The 18,315-nt window shown below is 44.2% G+C and overlaps 1 protein-coding gene across 3 annotated transcripts in view; it reads left to right on the top strand.

Moving 5' to 3' along the window:
• The window catches only part of LOC145350631 (proton-coupled folate transporter), an 89,896-nt gene that overhangs the window by 48,263 nt on the left and 23,318 nt on the right, over positions 1–18,315 (top strand). For 2 of the 3 annotated variants that reach the window (XM_080199839.1, XM_080199841.1), the window contains exons 5-6: positions 3,810–3,893; positions 4,832–4,988. The exons of the other annotated variant lie outside the window; for it this stretch is intronic. In XM_080199839.1, coding sequence (XP_080055965.1) covers positions 3,810–3,893; positions 4,832–4,988 — 241 coding nt within the window. The remainder of the gene's footprint in view (positions 1–3,809; positions 3,894–4,831; positions 4,989–18,315) is intronic. 3 annotated transcript variants of the gene reach the window in all.

The following is an 18,315-nucleotide window of genomic DNA, read 5'->3' as shown; positions in this document are numbered from 1 at the left end:
TGATGTAGCATCACTAGGAATTCTTGGCTTGTAAACTACAAAAATTCTGCATCATGTAGCCAAACTATTTGTCCCTCTAGTTTGTTGCAGACACTTGAATCTTCATGCAGGAACTTGCGTTTAATGAGCTGAAAATTCTTGATGATAATCCAACATTACTTTAGAAAGGATGAACAATTTATCCGTTATTAGTCATTAAAAGTAATTACTTTCCAGTGTTTAACAACTGGATGAGCAAGATGTAAGCTTAAAATTTGTTGGAAAGTATTTGGATCTTTGAATTTACAAATGTTGTTACAGTCAGACTCAGTGTTACACATCATCCACAAAGGCAGCTCTTTGGTGATTATATTTTAGCTCTCTTGTTGTTATTGTTGGTAACTGTTATTGCACACAGGATCTTGCGTGAGTCCTCTTGTCTTCACTCTAGTGACGCACTAATTGTGAACTCACTTCAGTTCGCACTGAAAATGTGAATAAACAGAATAGTGCTTTCGATTTTTCTTTGTGCCATAAAATAATAAAATATATAACTGTTACAGACCAAGCATATCAGCTGTCTTTAGTTATTCAACACCTAATTACATGGGTAAGATGGATATGGAGGGATATAGGCCAAATGCAGTCAATTGGGATTAGCTTAGTGGTAAATACTGGGCGGCATGGACAAATTGGGCCGAAGGGTCTGTTTACCTCTGTGAGACTAATTAGCTTTGTTAAGAGACATGAATATTCATACCTGATGTCTCAATCACATAGGTTGATTGGAGAGTGAGAGATCTTTGGGTAGAATTTTCCATTCCAGGACAAATTCCTGTCGCGGGGGCAGGAATGGGAAATGTTTCCCACCCTGAAGGCTAGTGGGAATTTGTGCCAAATCTTGTGCTGCTGGCCTATTGATTAAGCAGTCGGATGTTTTGGGTGAGGGAGCGGGTTGGAGGGCGCATGGCCCAAAGTCATATCTGGGTGCCATATTGAAAAGGCATCAGCTGGAAGATCTACCTCCTGGAAGTTCCTTGCGAGAGAAGATCCACATCGTGGGTGCTGCACTCACCCACTGCTGCACCTGCTGTTCTAGGGTCCAGGGTCCCTGAAGGCCTCCATCTTCCAATTTCCATGAGCTGCCCCAGGCCTTCTTCCTGGTGAGTCCCGAGATGTCCACGCCACTTTGCTAGGGACATGTACCAGGGTGATTTCCAGTTTGTGATGTGGATGATTGTACGGTGCAGGGAGGGGAACCATTCGGGATTGGGCCTTCAGCTGCATCCCACTAATGGGACGCAAAGCAGTTTCACATTGGTTCTGGTGGGGATGGTGACCCACCATGACGGGTGGGAACATATGTCCTCTGTGGTGTGGAATGACAGATGGAAGCTGATCCTTCAACTTCCGCCGCATTGCCTAGCAACAACCACCCCCCCCACCACTCCCCCAACCCCACCCCACCACCACCCCACCACCACCTCCACACCTGCCATTTAACCCACAGTGAGGGGGACTGGAAAATTTCACCCTTTGACATATTCCAGTTGTGTGCCCTTCAGGGAGGTGGGAAAAAGCAACAAGAGTGCCCTCACACCTTAAATTCTAGCTGCTGAGGTTTGGATCTGCAAGGTAAAGTTGTTATTATGAATGGAAAGCATGAAGTGGCAGCTGATACCAAAACAGTGCCATCCTCAGAGGTCCCTTCACCCATTCAACAATTGTTAACAAGTGTTAACAATTGGGCAGAATATACCAGCAATCGCCCAATGATGGTGGCACAATGTCCATTGTGTTCTGTGGGTGCGCTGCAGGGACAGAACAGGTGCCATTCTTTTTCCTCATGGCCCCGCAGGCTAGTTCTAATCACACAAATACTTTCTGGAACCCCTTCAGTTGTTGAAAGGTCATGTTTATCTCTGGTTGGTGGTTAAAATGGCGTTGGGATAATAGGTACATCGTTGCAACTTGGTTTATATAGATCAGTGAGGCTGCCTCCAGCTTCAGGAGGTGGGAAGACCCTGGGGAAATATTGACAGGGGGCAGAAATGGAGTGGTAAACATAGCAATCTGCCCCAGGTGAGCATGAAAATCTTTCTGGGTATGTCTCTTAATTAAGCATCCCGCTCGCCATAATAAATGAACATTATGCTAGGAGCAAGAGTAGGCAATCTGGCCCCTCGAGCGTACTCTGCCATTCAATAAGATCATGGCTGATCTTTTCGTGGACTCAGCTCCACTTACCCACCCGTTCACCGTAACCCTTAATTCCTTTATTGGTCAAAAATGTATCTATCCTTGTCTTAAAAACATTCAATGAGGTAGCCTCAACTGCTTCACTGGGCAGGGAATTCCAGAGATTCACAACCCTTTGCGTGCAGAAGTTCCTCCTCAACTCAGTCCTAAATCTGCTTCCCCTTATTTTGAGGCAACAGTGCTAACCACTGTGCCACCGTGCCTCCTGCCCATAGTGGGTGCTGTACTGATCAATGATCCAAACAGCGGGTTTGTCTGTGGAGGTTAACTTTGTGAATGGTATGTTTACGGTAAGTATTTGGTATGTTTTTAGCACAAAGACAAGTAAGATTTGGGCGGGGGGGGGGGGGGGGGGGGTGGGTAGGGAAGGCCAGCCCGTTACTTTCATGCCCACCCCCAAGCTCGCCCCCATAAGACGATGTAATCAACACCCACTCGCCACATGTAAGTAAATAATTGTTGGTTAAATAATTAATGATTTTGTTTTCAGGCCAATTGACCATAACATATTACCATGCTTTAGCATAGTTGGTGTGAGCAGGCAGGTGAGAGTGTGCAGTGAGGTAGGAGTCCGCAGCCTGCCTTACAAAAATGTTTTTAAAAGGGTAGGAATGAAGGGGGAGGGGTCACCACCTTTGTGGAAGAGAGGTGCCCATTGGGGAAAATCCACCTGCAGATAGTAATGCCCTTCCTTGCTTCCCCCCCACCTGCACTGCAAAACCCATAACCCAACCACCCCCATCCTTCCATAAGGTGCCTGATCCATCCTTGTCTGATACTCCTGACTTACCTGAGTCCAGGCACCATTGGGTCCCTCACTGTGGACCTCTCCGACACCCAGGGCAGGACCTTCCCTCAATGCCGGACAAAGTCCTGCACTTGCCTCACTATTGCCACCCATGCCGTCTTATTGTTACAAAGCTGACTTTTGAAGTCTTCTTATTCAGGAGTGAAGGGAGGTGGTGGCGAGCAGTACGGTTGACGTAAAATGCAACCTCAGGATTTATTTATCAGGGTTTGAGTACACATTCCATGAATATACTTCAGTGCAACTGAGGAATTGCACTGTTGGAGACGTGCCTTTTGAGTAAAATACACAACCGAAGGCCTTTTTTGTCCTTTCACATAAACAATCCCATGACACGATTCAAAGAGGCAGGGGAAATTTCCTCGATGTCCTAGTCAATATTTATCTCTTCACCAAAACAAATTGCATTTCAAAAAATACTTGGTGGGTTGTAAAATGGTCTGAGATGTCTTGAAGTCAAAAAGACAAAGGGTGGAATTTTCCCTGCCACGGGAATCGTAGCGGGTGGGACACGGATCATGCAAAGGTCCGCTGATCTCGGGCGGGATTTTCCAGTCTTGGAGCGAGCGAGGCCGAAAAATCCTGGCCGAACAGTCAAAAAGTGTCTGCCTCAAATCATAAGAGTATATTTTTCTGTCTTTCCCAGTGGACCCATGCAACTCCTCCCACTCATACCCGCCTGCATAAATCTAAATAAAATTTATTTATGAACGCTAATTAAGAAAAGAACATTGATCACGCACTTCAAATATTAATCTTTCAGGTGCTGTAATGAATAGCCTTTCTGGATTCACTGGAGCTGTGCTTCAATCTGTGGCATCCAGTATTGTGGAACGAAATGAACAAGGTCAGTACTGTGGGTTTACTTGAGAAATAATTAAATTTAATGATTTTGTTATAATTCAGTTTGACTTGCATTCATTATAAATGGTTTAAAACGTGACCTTAATCTCACTTTAATATTAAAAACACTAAAGCTTTCACGAGCAGTCAATACTTCGCGTATAAATCTTACAAAGTAACTCCGGTGGAGACATGGACAGTCCCTTCCCTGTTGAGCTTGTTTCTTTCAAGAAATGATGCTACAGTCGCATTCACAACTGTTACCAGGACTACACAAAGAAGGCATATGCACAAAAATCAGTTGAGTGGTAGGTCTCATACTTTGACCCTCTTTAAGTAGAAAACCAGCCACTTTCCAAGTAGGATGAGTGAAGGCCCGAAATGCTTTGGCAGTCGTTCTTTTTCCTTTTGCAGACTAATCGAACTGCATCAATCAAACTGGAAACAAACTTCTGTTTCTACTGAAATTGGCCTGTAAAATTATCTTCTGTTTACACAAGGTTTTTTTTCCCCTCTCCCATGTTATTTATTGTGCCTTGCCTCATCTTCTTCCTGTATTTTGGCACATACGCCGTGCCCTCAGTCATCTCGTCATTTACAACGCATCATTTACCACTCAACTATCCATCAGTTTGAATTGCCAGTGCTGGTACTTGAAATAAAAGGCTACTTTATCGCAGGGAAGCAGACGAACCTTTGACACCTGTGCATCAATGATGAACCAACTCCTGCACTTGTGCCAAAATTTTAATATTCAATCATTGTTACAGGCCCTTGTCTCCTGCTCTTATGAATTCTAAATTTTGACTCTGCACCGTGCTCGTAGGAGCTAAAAGATAGTGATATTTCAGCTGCTATTGTGTTCCCTCACTATTGAATACTAGTCCTGTGATTGAAGATTTGATATTTCACGTCCTTGTGTCCTTTTTCAATTATTGACAGGTGCGATGTTTTCCTGTATGGCTTCTATAGAAACAATCTGCGTTATAATTGGGGCAACTGTATTTGGTGCACTCTATCCTCAAACACTCACATCGCTGCCTGGATTTAGCTTCATTGTGATGGCAGGCTTCCAAGTGATTCTATTGATCCTTATACAGTAAGTAGCCAGTTATTTTCATGAGCTCCCCATGCGTGTGTCTGTGTGATATATAATGTATGTGAATAACTCTTCCTGTTGAAATAGTGGATAACAAAGTGGACAGAGACAGCTTCTTCAATAGAATCATAGAACAATTACAGCAGATTAAGAGGCCTTTTGGCCCATCATACCAATTCGGGCCCTGTGAAGGAGCAATTCATCTAATGCTACTCCCCTGCCTCTTACCCATAACCCTGCATCTCTGTCCTTTTAGAATAATGATCCAATTCCTTTGTGAAGGCCTAAGTTGAGTTTTCCTCCACCACAGTCTCAGTCAGTGCTCTTCAGTCCTAAACACCTGCTGCCTGAAGAGGTTTTCCCCATCTCAGCATTGCTTCTTTTGCTAATTACTTTAAATCTATGTACCCCAACTCTTGATCCTTCCACCAATGAGAACAGTTTCTCCTCTCTTGCCCAGATTGCTCATGATTTCGAATACCTTTAAGGACCTTCTTTCCTTCAAGGAAAGTGGTCCCAACTGAAGTTCCTCCTTCCTGGAATCATTCTCGTGAAACTTTTCTGCAACCTCTCCACTGACCTCCTCAAGTGTACTGGCCAAAACTGGACACATTGTTAGTTCCCGAACGAACTTTGTGAGATTTGTCACTAATGACCTGTTTTTTACAAGTACACACTGGCTGTTCTTATTTAAATTAGATTTTTCTAAGCAAGTAACCTTATTCCCCATTGTAGCCTGTGTAGATGCTCGCACCCCGGACATATTTTCTTCAAACTTCTTCCATCGGGATAAAGATGCAGAAGTTTGAGGTCACGTACCAACCAATTCAAGAACAGCTTCTTTCCTGCTGCTGTCAGACTTTTGAATGGTTCTATTACACATTATCATACTGTCACACAGGGCAGCATGGTGGCGCAGTGGTTAGCACTGTTGCCTCACAGTGCCAGGGATCCAGGTTCAATTACGTCCTCGGGTCACAGTCTGTGTGGAGTTTGTATATCCTCCCCATGTCTGCATGTCTTTCCTCCGGATGCTCCAGTTTCCTTCCATATTCCAAGTATGCGTGGGTTAGATGGATTGGCCATGCTAAATTGACCCTAGTGTCAGGGGGATTTGCAGGGTAAATGTATGGGGTTATGGGAATAGGGACTGGGTGGGATTGTGGTCGGTGCAAACTTGATCAGCCGAATGGCCTACTTCTGCATTGTAAGGATTCTATGATTAAGCAAATCTTTCTTTATACCCTAGCTATGACTGTGACGCTATAGTCTTCTCCCCATGTACTCTATAAACGGTATGTTTTTTCTGTATAACATGCAAGAAACAATAATTTTCACTGTATCCCAATACAAGTGACAATAATAAATCAAATCAAATGATTTTAGCCTGAAATAGTTCTGAAGACCAGAAAACCACATCTAGCTACTCTAGACTCAGCCACTCTAGTTCAGCTCTATTTCATTCTCTTCTGCTCGATAATTCCATTATCTTCTTTAAAAACAAAGACAAATTTCTGTTTTACTTGGATCCGCCATGGAAGGTTTTCTTCCTTTGTCTAAGCTGGCCTTTCCTATTTTAATATTTTACAAGCCTTGTTCTGTGCTTAAGTTTAAGTTTATTGATAAGTGTCACCAGTAGGCTTACATTAACGCTGCAATGAAGTTACTGTGAAAAACCCCGAGTCGCCTCACCACATTCCTGGCGCTATAATCGGGTACACTGAGGGAGAATTTAGCATGGCCTAATGCACCTAACCAACAGGTCGTTTAGACTGTGGGAGGAAACCGGAGCAGCCGGAGGAAACCCATGCAGACATGGGGAGATCATGCAACCTCCACACAGATAGTGATCCAAGCCGGGAATCGAATCTGAGTCCCTGGCACTGTGAGGCAGCAGTGCTGACCACTGTGCCACCAGGCTACCTTATATTTGCACATTCTCTCATTATTTTCCAGTTAGGCTCCCTGTGGTTCATTTTCCTTCTTGCTCGCTTTCCAATTTTAATCTTTTTCTTTTGCTTCATCACTACATTGTCTATACTCTGCTTTGTTCTAATTTGTATTCATGAATCTTAGATTTGTCACGTACTTATTTTCGTCTGTGTGTTGATGGACTCTCTTTGCTGCCTCATCTCCAACTTGGGAGTTTCCTGTTGCTTGATAATTGTCTGATCTGCCAGGTTTTTATTTCTGACTTAACTAGGGCTAGATCCCTTTTTATCTAACACAAAAAAATGTATTTTATTTTTAGTCAAGTCTCTTTTCTGCATTAATTTTTCATTTTTTTGCTTTTTTTGCATTGAATCTAACAGTGTTATGATCACTTTTTTCTCGGATAATCCCTTAAGTTAAGATCAGTAGTAGAATATGCTGAAAGAGTAATCTATAGCTTGTCTTTTATCTTAGAATCCTAGAACTCCGACAGGCAGAAGGAGGCCATTTGGCCCATCGATCACAATCCTATCTAGGCCCTATTCTCGTAACATATTTATCCTGTTGATGCCCCTGGCACTAGGGTCAATTTAGCATGGCCAATCAACCTAACCTGCACATCTTTGGACTGTGGGAGGAAACCCACCCAGACACGGGGAGAACATGTAAACTCCACACAGATAGTGACCTGAGATTAGAATTGAACCTGGTTCCCTGGCACTGTGAGGCAGCAGTACTGACCACTGTACCACCATGCCACCAGGTCACTACCTTTAGCAACTTTATTCTACATACAGCTCAGTTGAGTTATAAACACCTTATGGTTCCCCCACCCCACTGGTTACATATGTGGCTGTTGATACTCTTGGTGTTTGATCCAATGTTCATCATGTGTCTTTATTAAGGCAATTAGCTTAATAATGTAATGGCCAAAACGTGCACTTGCTGATACACTGACACATATTAAGCTGATCTTTCTTTTCACCCTACCTTAGCTGAAACACTATATTCTGTATGCTGTCCTTTTCCTTTTTGCCCACTCACTTCATGAGCGGTATGTTTTGTTTGTATAGCATGCACGAAAAAATACTTTTCACTGTATCCCAGTACATGTGACAATAAAACCAAATCAATCAACCTTACACTTACATCACCTATTTGCCTCGTTTTCCCCTCAAACTCCAACCACCACTGCTTCCTTGCTTGTATAACTAAAAACATACAGATTGACCAATCAGACTTGGATACATTGCAGAAACTTTGGCCCGGATGTTGCAGTCACACCCGCAAATCATCGAGGGCGGGTTGGAAATTGACTTCTGGTGGGACTTCAAGGGGCTGGAAAATCCTGACCCTTCCTCTCCACATGCACAGGATGGAATTTTTACAGGCAGGAGTCTTGCTCATTGGTTTTAAAGTTCAGGATGATACCCCCCTACCACCCCCAACCCCCACCCCCACCACCCACCACCACTCTCCCACCCCCAAACCCACCCCAGCCCACCACTATCTCTTGATCAAGAACCCCCAAGTCAATGTTACAGTCACTAGATCATGAATTTTGCCCAGGACAAGTTGTCTACTGCCACTTGGGAAGAAGTCCGTCTACTGCCATTTGGGAAGAAGTCCAGCTCCCAATGTTTGTGGCTGGAGCCAGACACTCCAGTTAAGCAGGAGTCTTCACTGGGGCCAGTCCAGCAACTCCTGGTGAGGGATATTTGCTGCCCATGTTTGACAGGGTAGGAGGCTCCTTACTTGGCCTCTGGTAGGAGACCAGTCGTGAGGGAAAGCCCTTCTTCAGTGTTCACCAATTGGCACTTAAGGACCTTATTTATCTAAAGTGCTTGCAGGTTGCCGAAGGCTTCCCTTGCTGCTTTTCAAGTTTAAAGTTTATTTACCAGTGTCACAAGTAGGCTTACATTAATACTACAATGAAGTTACTGTGAAAGTCCCCTAGTCGCCACACTCTGGCACCTGTTTGGGTACTCTGAGGGAGAATTTAGCATGGCCAATGCACCTAACCAGCACGTTCTTAGGATGGTAAAGTACCAACAGTGATGGAACTGTGCCCTCACCATGCTGCCTGATTTTATAGTAAAAAGTCTGACAACACCAGGTTTTAGTCCAACCTATAAATAGGTTGGACTAAAACCTGGTGTTGTCAGACTTTTTACTGTGTTTACACCAGTCCAACGCCGGCATACCCACAGCCTGATTTTATGCCACCCCCACTTCCCCTCCCTCCCCACTCCCTCCCCACCTGCAAGTTCACTCCCATTATTCTGTCATTTTTTTCTATTACAGTCTCCCTTTTGAATAGTAGTCACTCTTTGTTATGGCCCATGTTAACTTTACTACTGTTATCCCTCTGAAACACTTGATAACTTTGATTTGATTTATTATAGTCACTTGTATCAGTTTACAGTGAAAAGTGTTGTTTCCTGAGCGCTATACAGGCAAAGGATACCCTACATAGAGAAGGAAAGGAGAGGGTGCAGAATGTAGTGTTACAGTCATAGCTAGGGTGTAGAGAAAGATCAACTTAACGTGAGGTTGGTCCATTCAAAAGTCTGATGGCAGCAGGGAAGAAGCTATTCTTGAGTTGGTTGGTCAATGGGAAAAGGTGGAAGAAATGTAAGAGTCCAGGGTGCATGCGGTCCTTAATTATGTTGGCTGCTTTTTTGAAGCAACGGGAAGTGTAGATGGAGTCAGTGGATGGTTTGCATGATGGACTGGGCCTCATTCACAACCCTTTGTAGTTTTTTGTAGTTTTGGACAGAGCTAAGTAACTAAGTAAAGTTTATTGCCCCATCCTACCAGAGACCAAACCATATATCTGTTAATATTGTATCAGAATCCACCCCATCCCTCGGGTTAACAGCACGGCACTGGAGTCTCCAGGAAGTAATGACTTACTCCCCAGGATCAATGCAGGAGAAGATTAATAGAGACTAAACATTTCTTCCTCAAAAATGTGTGAAGGAAATTTTTATTGGTGAGCTTCAAAGAGATTTTTCAAGGGACTAAAAGTATTAGATTGATTGGATGCTACTTAACTATCAGTTAATGAAAAGTCATCAATGCTGGCCTTCAAGTTGCCTGTGAGAAGATATATCACGAGTATGATGGGATGGTGCAGAATCTCGTGCCCTCCTCTGTGACGAGTTTCACGGAAGGGGACATTTAATTGGCTGGGAGGGTGCCAGGATCCTAGACCTTAACCCACCTCCAGCCCAACTAAATCTGTGCAGAAAGACAGTTAATTCCCTCTTAAGGGGCTCATCCTGCCTCTGCGAGTATTGATCCGGACTTGGGCATGGGATTCACCATGTGGGGAGCATGACAAGCAAAGCCTGCCTTGTATGCTTGTAGGCAACAGGTGGTCCCCTCATTCACAGCATTCACAATTTAATTGAAGGATGCAACCCCACGTTGGGAGGTCCCTGCTGAGAGGCAATCCCCCCCACCCCACTACCCATATTGCCAACCCCACCCACCTCCCCATAACCCTTGCCCATGACCCCCCTTCCTGCCACCGCTCAGCTGTATCTGGGGTCCTCCTTGATCCACGGCCGTGGGTGGGTGTCGTATCAACAACAGCAGCATCTATGTTCCTGGTGGCACTAATGAGTAGGGAAAAATTGCTGGTTTCTAATTAGCCTGGCAGCTCTCCTATAGCACGATTCCTCCCCCCCATTGACCGCTGACTGAGATCCTTGATCCTGGGAGAAGTCTGGCTGCTGGCCCATCACCCCCAGCCCCCTCCCCCTGTACTGACACCAGATTCTGCCCATTGAATGACCAATGGCATGCCTGCAAGGTTGGAAGCAGGAGTTCTTGACACCTTATGGAATATGTCCAACCAGAGTTGGAAAAATTTGCCTTGTGTTCCTGGGTAAGTTACTCTTCTGTAGGGAGGTAAGATGAACCTTCTCAATGGTGGGGCAGAGTCGAAGTGGCTTGTGCAACACAAGCACCAAGGTGTGCCAATGGCTCTCTTTAGGTACTGCATTCTCTGTACATTATAGTTTGGTTAATCATGAAACCTGAAGCTCATGTAATAATAAAAGCAAAACACTGCGGGTGCTGGAATCTGAAACAAAGTTAGGAAGTGCTGGAAAATCTCAGCAGGTCTGACAGTGTGTATGGGGAGAGAATAGAGCCAACATTTCAAGTCTGGATGACCCTTCATTGGAGCTTTTGTACCAGAAGCTTATAGTTCTGTCGTTTAAAAGGCAATGTAGGATTGTGGCGTTAACCTGCCTGATCACTTGAGATATTTCCAGACGAGGGTCCGGCAGGTGGAGTACAATGTTGGTAAATGTGAGGTCATCTATTTTGGTAGGAATAACAGCAGAATGGACTATTATTTAAATGGTAAATTGCAGCATGCTGCTATACAAAGGGACCTGGGTGTCCTTGTGCAAAAATCTCGAGGAGTTGGCTTGCAGGTGCAGCAGGTAATTAAGGAGGAAAATGGAATTTTGTCCTTCATTGCTAGAGGGATGGAGTTTAAAAACAGCTGTATAGAGTGCTGGTGAGGCCACACCTGGAGTACTGTGTACAGTTTTGGTCTCCTTACCTGAGAAAGGATATACAGGCACTAGAGGGGGTGCAGAGGAGATTCACTGGATTGATTCCGGAGTTGAGAGGGTTGGCTTATGAGGAGAGACTGAGTAGACTGGGGCTATACTCATTGGAATTCAGAAGAATGAGGGGAAATCTTATAGAAACATATGAGATTATGAAGGAAATAGATAAGATAGAAGCAGGGAGGTTGTTTCCACTGGCGGGTGAAACTAGAACTAAAGAGCATGGCCTCAAAATAAGGGGAAGCAGATTTAGGACTGAGTTGAGGAGGAACTTCTTCACAAAAAAGGTCGTGAATCTCTGGAATTCCCTGCCCAGTGAAGCAGTTGAGGCTACCTCATTGAATGTTTTTAAGGCATGGGTAGATAAATTTTTGAACAGTAAAGGAATTAAGGGTTATGGTGAGCAGGCAGGTAAGTGGAGCTGAGTCCACAAAAAGATCAGCCATGATCTTATTGAATGGCAGAGCAGGCTCGAAGGGCCAGATGGCCTACTCCTGCTCTTAGTTCTTATGTTTTTATTTTTGCTGTTTTTTTAAGTAACTCAGCTAAGTAGTTCCATTCCACTTGAATGCATTTTATCTGGTAAAATATTACAAGAAGATTGTACACACAAGGTCCCTAGTGACTTGATAAACAATGTTCTTCAGTGAAATCAATAAAATATTTTTGATAACAATGTATGATTAAAATCAGATACAATTGAAATATGTTGCACAAATAGCTTAACTCTAAATCTTTGATAAGTTTGTTCTCCTCTCTCCTGCATTCCTCGCTTCCGTTGTGTTATCATTTTCCACGTATACTATCCCAGTTTCCACTTAGAATCATAGATTAGAATCATAGAATCCCTACAGTGCAGAAGGAGGCTATTTGGCCCATTGAATCTGCACCAGAAAACAATCCTAGCCAAGCTCTATTCCTGTAACCCCAGATATTTACCCTGTTAATTCCTCCTAACTCTAGGGTCAATTTATCATGGCCAATCAACCTAACCTGCACATCTTTGGACTTCTGAACATATCATTTTTAAGACTTTTTTTGTTCTTGTAATATCTGTAGTATCTGCAATTTACAGGCTTTTCCTGGTTGATAGGGGTTATATACTGGAAACAACTTGAGCACAGTTGTGGTTTGTGGGACCAAGCAAGGGTCTGACTCCAATATTGAATAATTTATGTACAACATAGTAACACCATTGGCAATTTAAAGTGGAAGGAGCGCAGTCACTGAGCTCTAGTTTGCAGATAATGGACTCCAGGCCCTTATCAACTCTTCCTCCAAAGCATTTGAGAAAATGGATCTTTCGCTCAACATCTGAAAAACTAAGGTTCTCCAAGGAAAGTTAACTAAAGAAGAACTGGGATTCTGGGGGGTGGGGTGTCCAATCCTTCCAGAGCCAATCTTCACAGCACAACACCTACCCCCTCCATTGATTAAGATCAGTGGTGAGACCCTGTAAAGTGTGGACCATTTTCTGTGTCTAGCAAGTCTCTTGTCAACAAAGATATAATGGCAAAATTCATCATTGCTTCCAATATGCCAATTCGGCCTTCAATTGACTAAGGAAAAGAGGGCGAGGATCTCAAAACCCAAAATGGTGATTCATGCATACCTATATGCTTTTAAGACTTGGAAAAACTACAGCAAGTACCTTAAAGTCCTGGAGATGCCTTCATAAGATCCTCCAAATCCAGTGACAAGAAAGACGACATAACAGCAGCAAGTGTGCCAATCATTGAGGCACTCTTCATTCAACTCATTTCCACTGGACAAGACGTATCATTTGTACACATGACACCAGGGTTCCAAAGGAACTGTTCTACTCAGAACTCAATCATGGCAGGAGGATAGCGGAAATGCTTTGGGGATTCTTCAAAGCATCCCTGAAGAGGTCAAATGCCTCTGCTGACTCAAGGGACTCCCTGACTTCTGACTGGGGAAGTTTTATTTGGGAAGGCTCTGAACGACTACAGCTCTCACCAACTTTTACAGATGCACCATAGAGGGCATTCTTTCGGGATGTATCACAGCTTGGAATAGCTCCTGCTCTGTCCAAGACCACAAGAAACTACAAAAGGTCATGAATGTAGCCCAATCCATCACGCAAACCAGCCTCCAATCCACGAACTCTACCTACACTTCCTTGGCAAAGCAGCCAGCATAATTAAGGACCCCACGTACACCTAGCATACCCTCTTTCACCTTCTTCTGTTGGGAAAAAAAATACAAAAGTCTGAGGTCACATATCAACTGCCTCAAGAACAGTTTCTTCCCTGCTGCTGTCAGACTTTTGAATGGACTTACCTTGCATTAAATTGATCTTTCTCTGCGCCCCAGCTATGACTGCAACACCACATTCTTCACTCTCTCGTTTCCTTCTCTAAGAACAGTATGCTTTGTCTGTATAGCACATTAGAAGCAGTACTTTTCACTGTATACTAATACATATGACAAAAATAAAAAGTAAACTTATTAGTCACAAGTAAGGCTTACTTGTGGTTGCGGGGAGGGAATCAAAATGAAGTGACTGGGAGAGAGGAGGTTAGCTCGTAAATAGAGATGTCAACAGTGTGAGAGGGAGGATAGGCGGGTGATGGGGAAGGGGAGCGCTCAGGCCGAGGGTTTGAGATGTGTCTATTTTAACGCTAGGAGTATTGTTAACAAACGGATGAGTTTAGAGCGTGGATCACTACTTGGAATTGTGATGTGGTGGCCACTACAGAGACTTGGATGACTCAGGGACAGGACTGGATACTTCAAGTACGGGGTTTCAGATGTTTCAGGAGGGACAGGGAGGGAGGTAAAAGAGGTGGAAGAGTGGCACTGTTGATCATAGAGTCACGGCTGTAGAAAAGATGGGTGCCATGGAGAGGTTGTCTATGGAGTCTCTGTGGGTGGAAATTTAGAGCAGGAAGAGGTCAATAACTTTACTGGGTGTTTTCTATAGGCCGCCCAATAGTAACAGGGATGTTGAGGAACAGATAGGGAAACAGATCCTGGAGAGTTGTAATAATAACAGAGTTGTTGTGATGGGAGACTTTAATTTCCCAAATATCAATTGGAATCTCCCTAGGGTAAGGGGTTTAGAAGGGGAGGAGTTTGTTAGGTGTGTCCAGGAGGGTTTCCTGTCACAGTATGTGGATAAGCCTACAAGAGGAGAGGCTGTACTTGATTTGGTATTGGGTAATGAACCTGGACAGGTGTCAGGTCTCTCAATGGGAGAGCATTTTGGGGATAGTGATCATAACTCTATCTCCTTTACACTAGCATTGGAGAGATAGGATCAGACAAGCTAGGAAAGTGTTTATCTGGAGTAAGGGAAATTATGAAGCCATCAGGCAGGAAATTAGAGGCATAAATTGGAAGGAGGTTTTCTCAGGGAAATGTACAGAAGTAACGTGGCAGATTTTCAAGGAATATTTGTTTGGAGTTCTGCACGACAACGTTCCGATGAGACAGGGAAGTTTTGGTAGGTTGCAGGAACCGTGGTGCATGAAAGTTGTAATGAATTTAGTCAAGAAGAAAAGAAAAGCGTACAAAAAGTTCAGGGAGCTAGGTAATGTTAGAGATCTAGAGGAGTATATGACTTGTAGGAAGGAACATAAGAAGGAAATTGGGACAGCCAGAAGGGGTCATGAGAAGGCCTTGGCAGGTAAGATTAAGGAAAATCCCAAGGCATTCTCCAAGTATGTGAAAAGAAAAAGGATGAGATGTGAAGAAATAGGACCTATCAAATGTGACAATGTATAGAATCGGTAGAAATAGCCGAGGTGCTCAATGAATACTTTACTTCAGTATTCACAGTGGAAAAGGATCTTGGTGGTTGTAGTGCAGGCTTGCAGTGGACTGAAAAGCTTGGGTATGTTGACAATAAGAAAGAGGATGTGTTGGAGCTTTTGAAAAGCATCAAGTTAGATAAGTCGCTGGGGCCAGATGGGATGTACCCCAGTTACTGTGGGAGGCGAGGGAAGAGATTGCAGAGCCTCTGGTGACAATCTTTGCATCATCAATGGAGATGGGAGAGGTTCTGGAGGATTGGAGGATTGCAGATGTGGTTCCTTTATTCAAGAAAGGGAGAAGAGATAGCCCAGGAATTATCGACCAGTGAGTCTAACCTCAGTGGTTGGTAAGTTGATGGAGAAGATCCTGAGAGATAGGATTTATGAATATTTGGAGAGGTACAGTGTGATCAAAAATAGTCAGCACGGCTTTGTCAAAGGCAGATCATGCCTGACGAGCCCGGTTGAGTTTTTTGAAGATGTGACTAAGCACATTGATGAAGGAAGAGCAGTAGATGTCGTTGATATGGACTTCAGCAAGGCATTCGATGAGGTCCCCCATGCAAGGCTTATTGAGAAAGTGAGGGGGCATGGGATCAAAGGGGACATTGCTTTGTGGATCCAGAACTGGCTTGCCCACAGAGGGCAAAGAGTGGTTGTAGATGGTCTTTTTCTGCATGGAGGTTGGTCACCAATGGAGTGCCCCAGGGATCAGTTCTGGGACCGTTGCTCTTTGTGATTTTTATAAATGACCTGGATGAGGAAGTGGAGGGATGGGTTAGCAAGTTTGCCAATGACACAAAGGTTGGAGGTATTGTGGATAGTTTGGAGGGATGTCAGAAGTTGCAACGAGACATAGATAGGGTGCAAGACTGGCTGGAGAAGTGGCTGATGGACTTCAACCCAGATAAGTGTGTGGTGGTTCATTTTGGCAGGTCAAATGGGATGATGGAATATAATATTAAGGGTAAGACTCTTAGCAGCGTGGAAGATCAGAAGGATCTTGGGGTCGGGTTCATAGGACGCTCAAATCAGGTAGAGGATGTGGTTAAAAAGGCGTATTATTGTGTACTGGCCTTCATCAATCAAGGAATTGAGTTTAGGAGTCGGGAGTTAATGCTGCAGCTTTATAAGACCCTGGTCAGACCCCACTTGGAGTACTGTGCTCAGTTCTGGTCGCCTCATTACAGAAAGGATATAGAAGCCATAGAGAGGGTGCAGAGGAGATTTACAAGGATGTTGCCTGGATTAGGTGGCATACCTTATGAGGATAGGTTGAGAAAGGATGAGAGGTGGCCTGATAGAGGTGTATAAGATGTTGAGAGGTATTGATCGAGTGGATTCTCAGAGGCTTTTTCCCAGGGCTGAAATGGCTGCCACAAGTGGACACAGGTTTAGGGTGCTGGGGAGTAGGTACAGAGAAGATGTCAGGGGTAAGTTTTTCACTCAGAGAGTGGTGGGTGCGTGGAATCGGCTGCTGGCGGTGGTGGTGGAGGCAGATTCGATAGGGTCTTTTAAGAGACTTTTGGATAAGTACATGGGACTTAGTAAGATAGAGGGTTATAGATAAGCCTAGTAGGTAGGGACATGTTCAGTGCAACTTGTGGGCCAAAGGGCCTGTTTGTGCTGTAGTTTTTCTATGTTCTATGTTCTTACATTAACACTGCAATGAAGCTACTGTGAAATTCCCCTAGTCACCACAATCCCGGCGCCCGTTCAGGTCAATGCATTTAACCAGCACATCTTTCAGAATGTGGGAAGAAACCAGAGCATCCAGAGGAAGCCCACACAGACACAGGGAGAACGTGCAAACTCCACACAGACATGACCCAAGCTGGGAAGCGAACCCAGGCCCCTGGTGCTGTGAGGCAACAGTGATGAAGCTCTGTGTCACCATGCCGCCCAAATTGAATCAGATCACAAAAACACATTGAGAGACTTGGTTGGGAGCACCCAAAGGCAAAATTGAGGTGTGGGAGAAAGTGCACAGACTCCTAGTGCCTCATCTGCCCGACGCTTCAAGCACCACCTGGCCCATATATGGTGGGGTCTGCACATTGAGCATTGGACTCATCAGCCTTCCCAGACCCCATCAAACTGGAGTGGAAGCAAGCTATCCTCAATCCTGGCAGACAATCCGAGAAGAAGGAGGTGCAGAATAATCAGACCACGATGGATCTCATTCAGAGAAGCTGGGCAGAGACGTGTGGGTTATGTTAATGACAGCACCATCTTTCATTTATCTGGTTTATTTAACATGGTAAAAGATCCCGAGGCACTTTACAGGAATTTTATCAAACAAATTTTGACAGTAATGATGGGATTGGAATATTCATGGACTGCACTCGGTGTGAAGAACACTCTGGTTTTGTGAGCTTAATTTGATATTCTAATTCTGCTTTTAATGCAGTTAAGGCCTGTTATGTATACAAAGTTTAGGTAGAAAAGATTGCTGCATCTCCTGTCTCTCCTCCTCATCTGTTCTCTTTTTGTTTGTTTGGCAACCCTTTTGTGCAATGGCACAGAGCCAGAGCAATACTGTCTGGGTAATGAGTAGTGACAGCTAAAAATGCTGATGTGTCATAAATGTGCATGAAATCTTAAATTGCTTTCTCTCCTTCAGCAACACCTGATTGCTGCTTTTCAGGATAAATAATTTTTTTTTTCTCTTTGTGTGACCGTGCTGCAGTGTAACCTTCTGCCCCTGTTGCGGTTTGGACTATTTTGAATCGTGTTACCCAATTAAACTTCACAGAACTGACTTATCTGATGGCCTCAGGATCTAACAGTGAATGGTTGTGCAGTACTGACCATGGAGGCGTCAGGTTCAGCGCAAAACCTTTGCTGGGTTAATTGATTTCTGCCACAGCAGCTAGAGAGTCTGCAATTGACTGGGTGAAACGAGAGTCAAAATCAGCTGTAATATCCCCTTTGGTTTACAGAATCCCTACAGTGCAGAAGGAGGCCATTCAGCCCATCAAGCCTGCACGGACAACCATTCAACCCAAGCCCTATCCCTGTAAC

This window comes from Carcharhinus amblyrhynchos, chromosome 12, assembly GCF_965287045.1.
Source record: "Carcharhinus amblyrhynchos chromosome 12, sCarAmb.v2.hapA, whole genome shotgun sequence".
NCBI classification, from domain to species: domain Eukaryota; kingdom Metazoa; phylum Chordata; class Chondrichthyes; order Carcharhiniformes; family Carcharhinidae; genus Carcharhinus; species Carcharhinus amblyrhynchos.
Note: the sequence above shows the minus strand (reverse complement) of the source record. Positions and strands in the feature narration are given on the sequence as shown.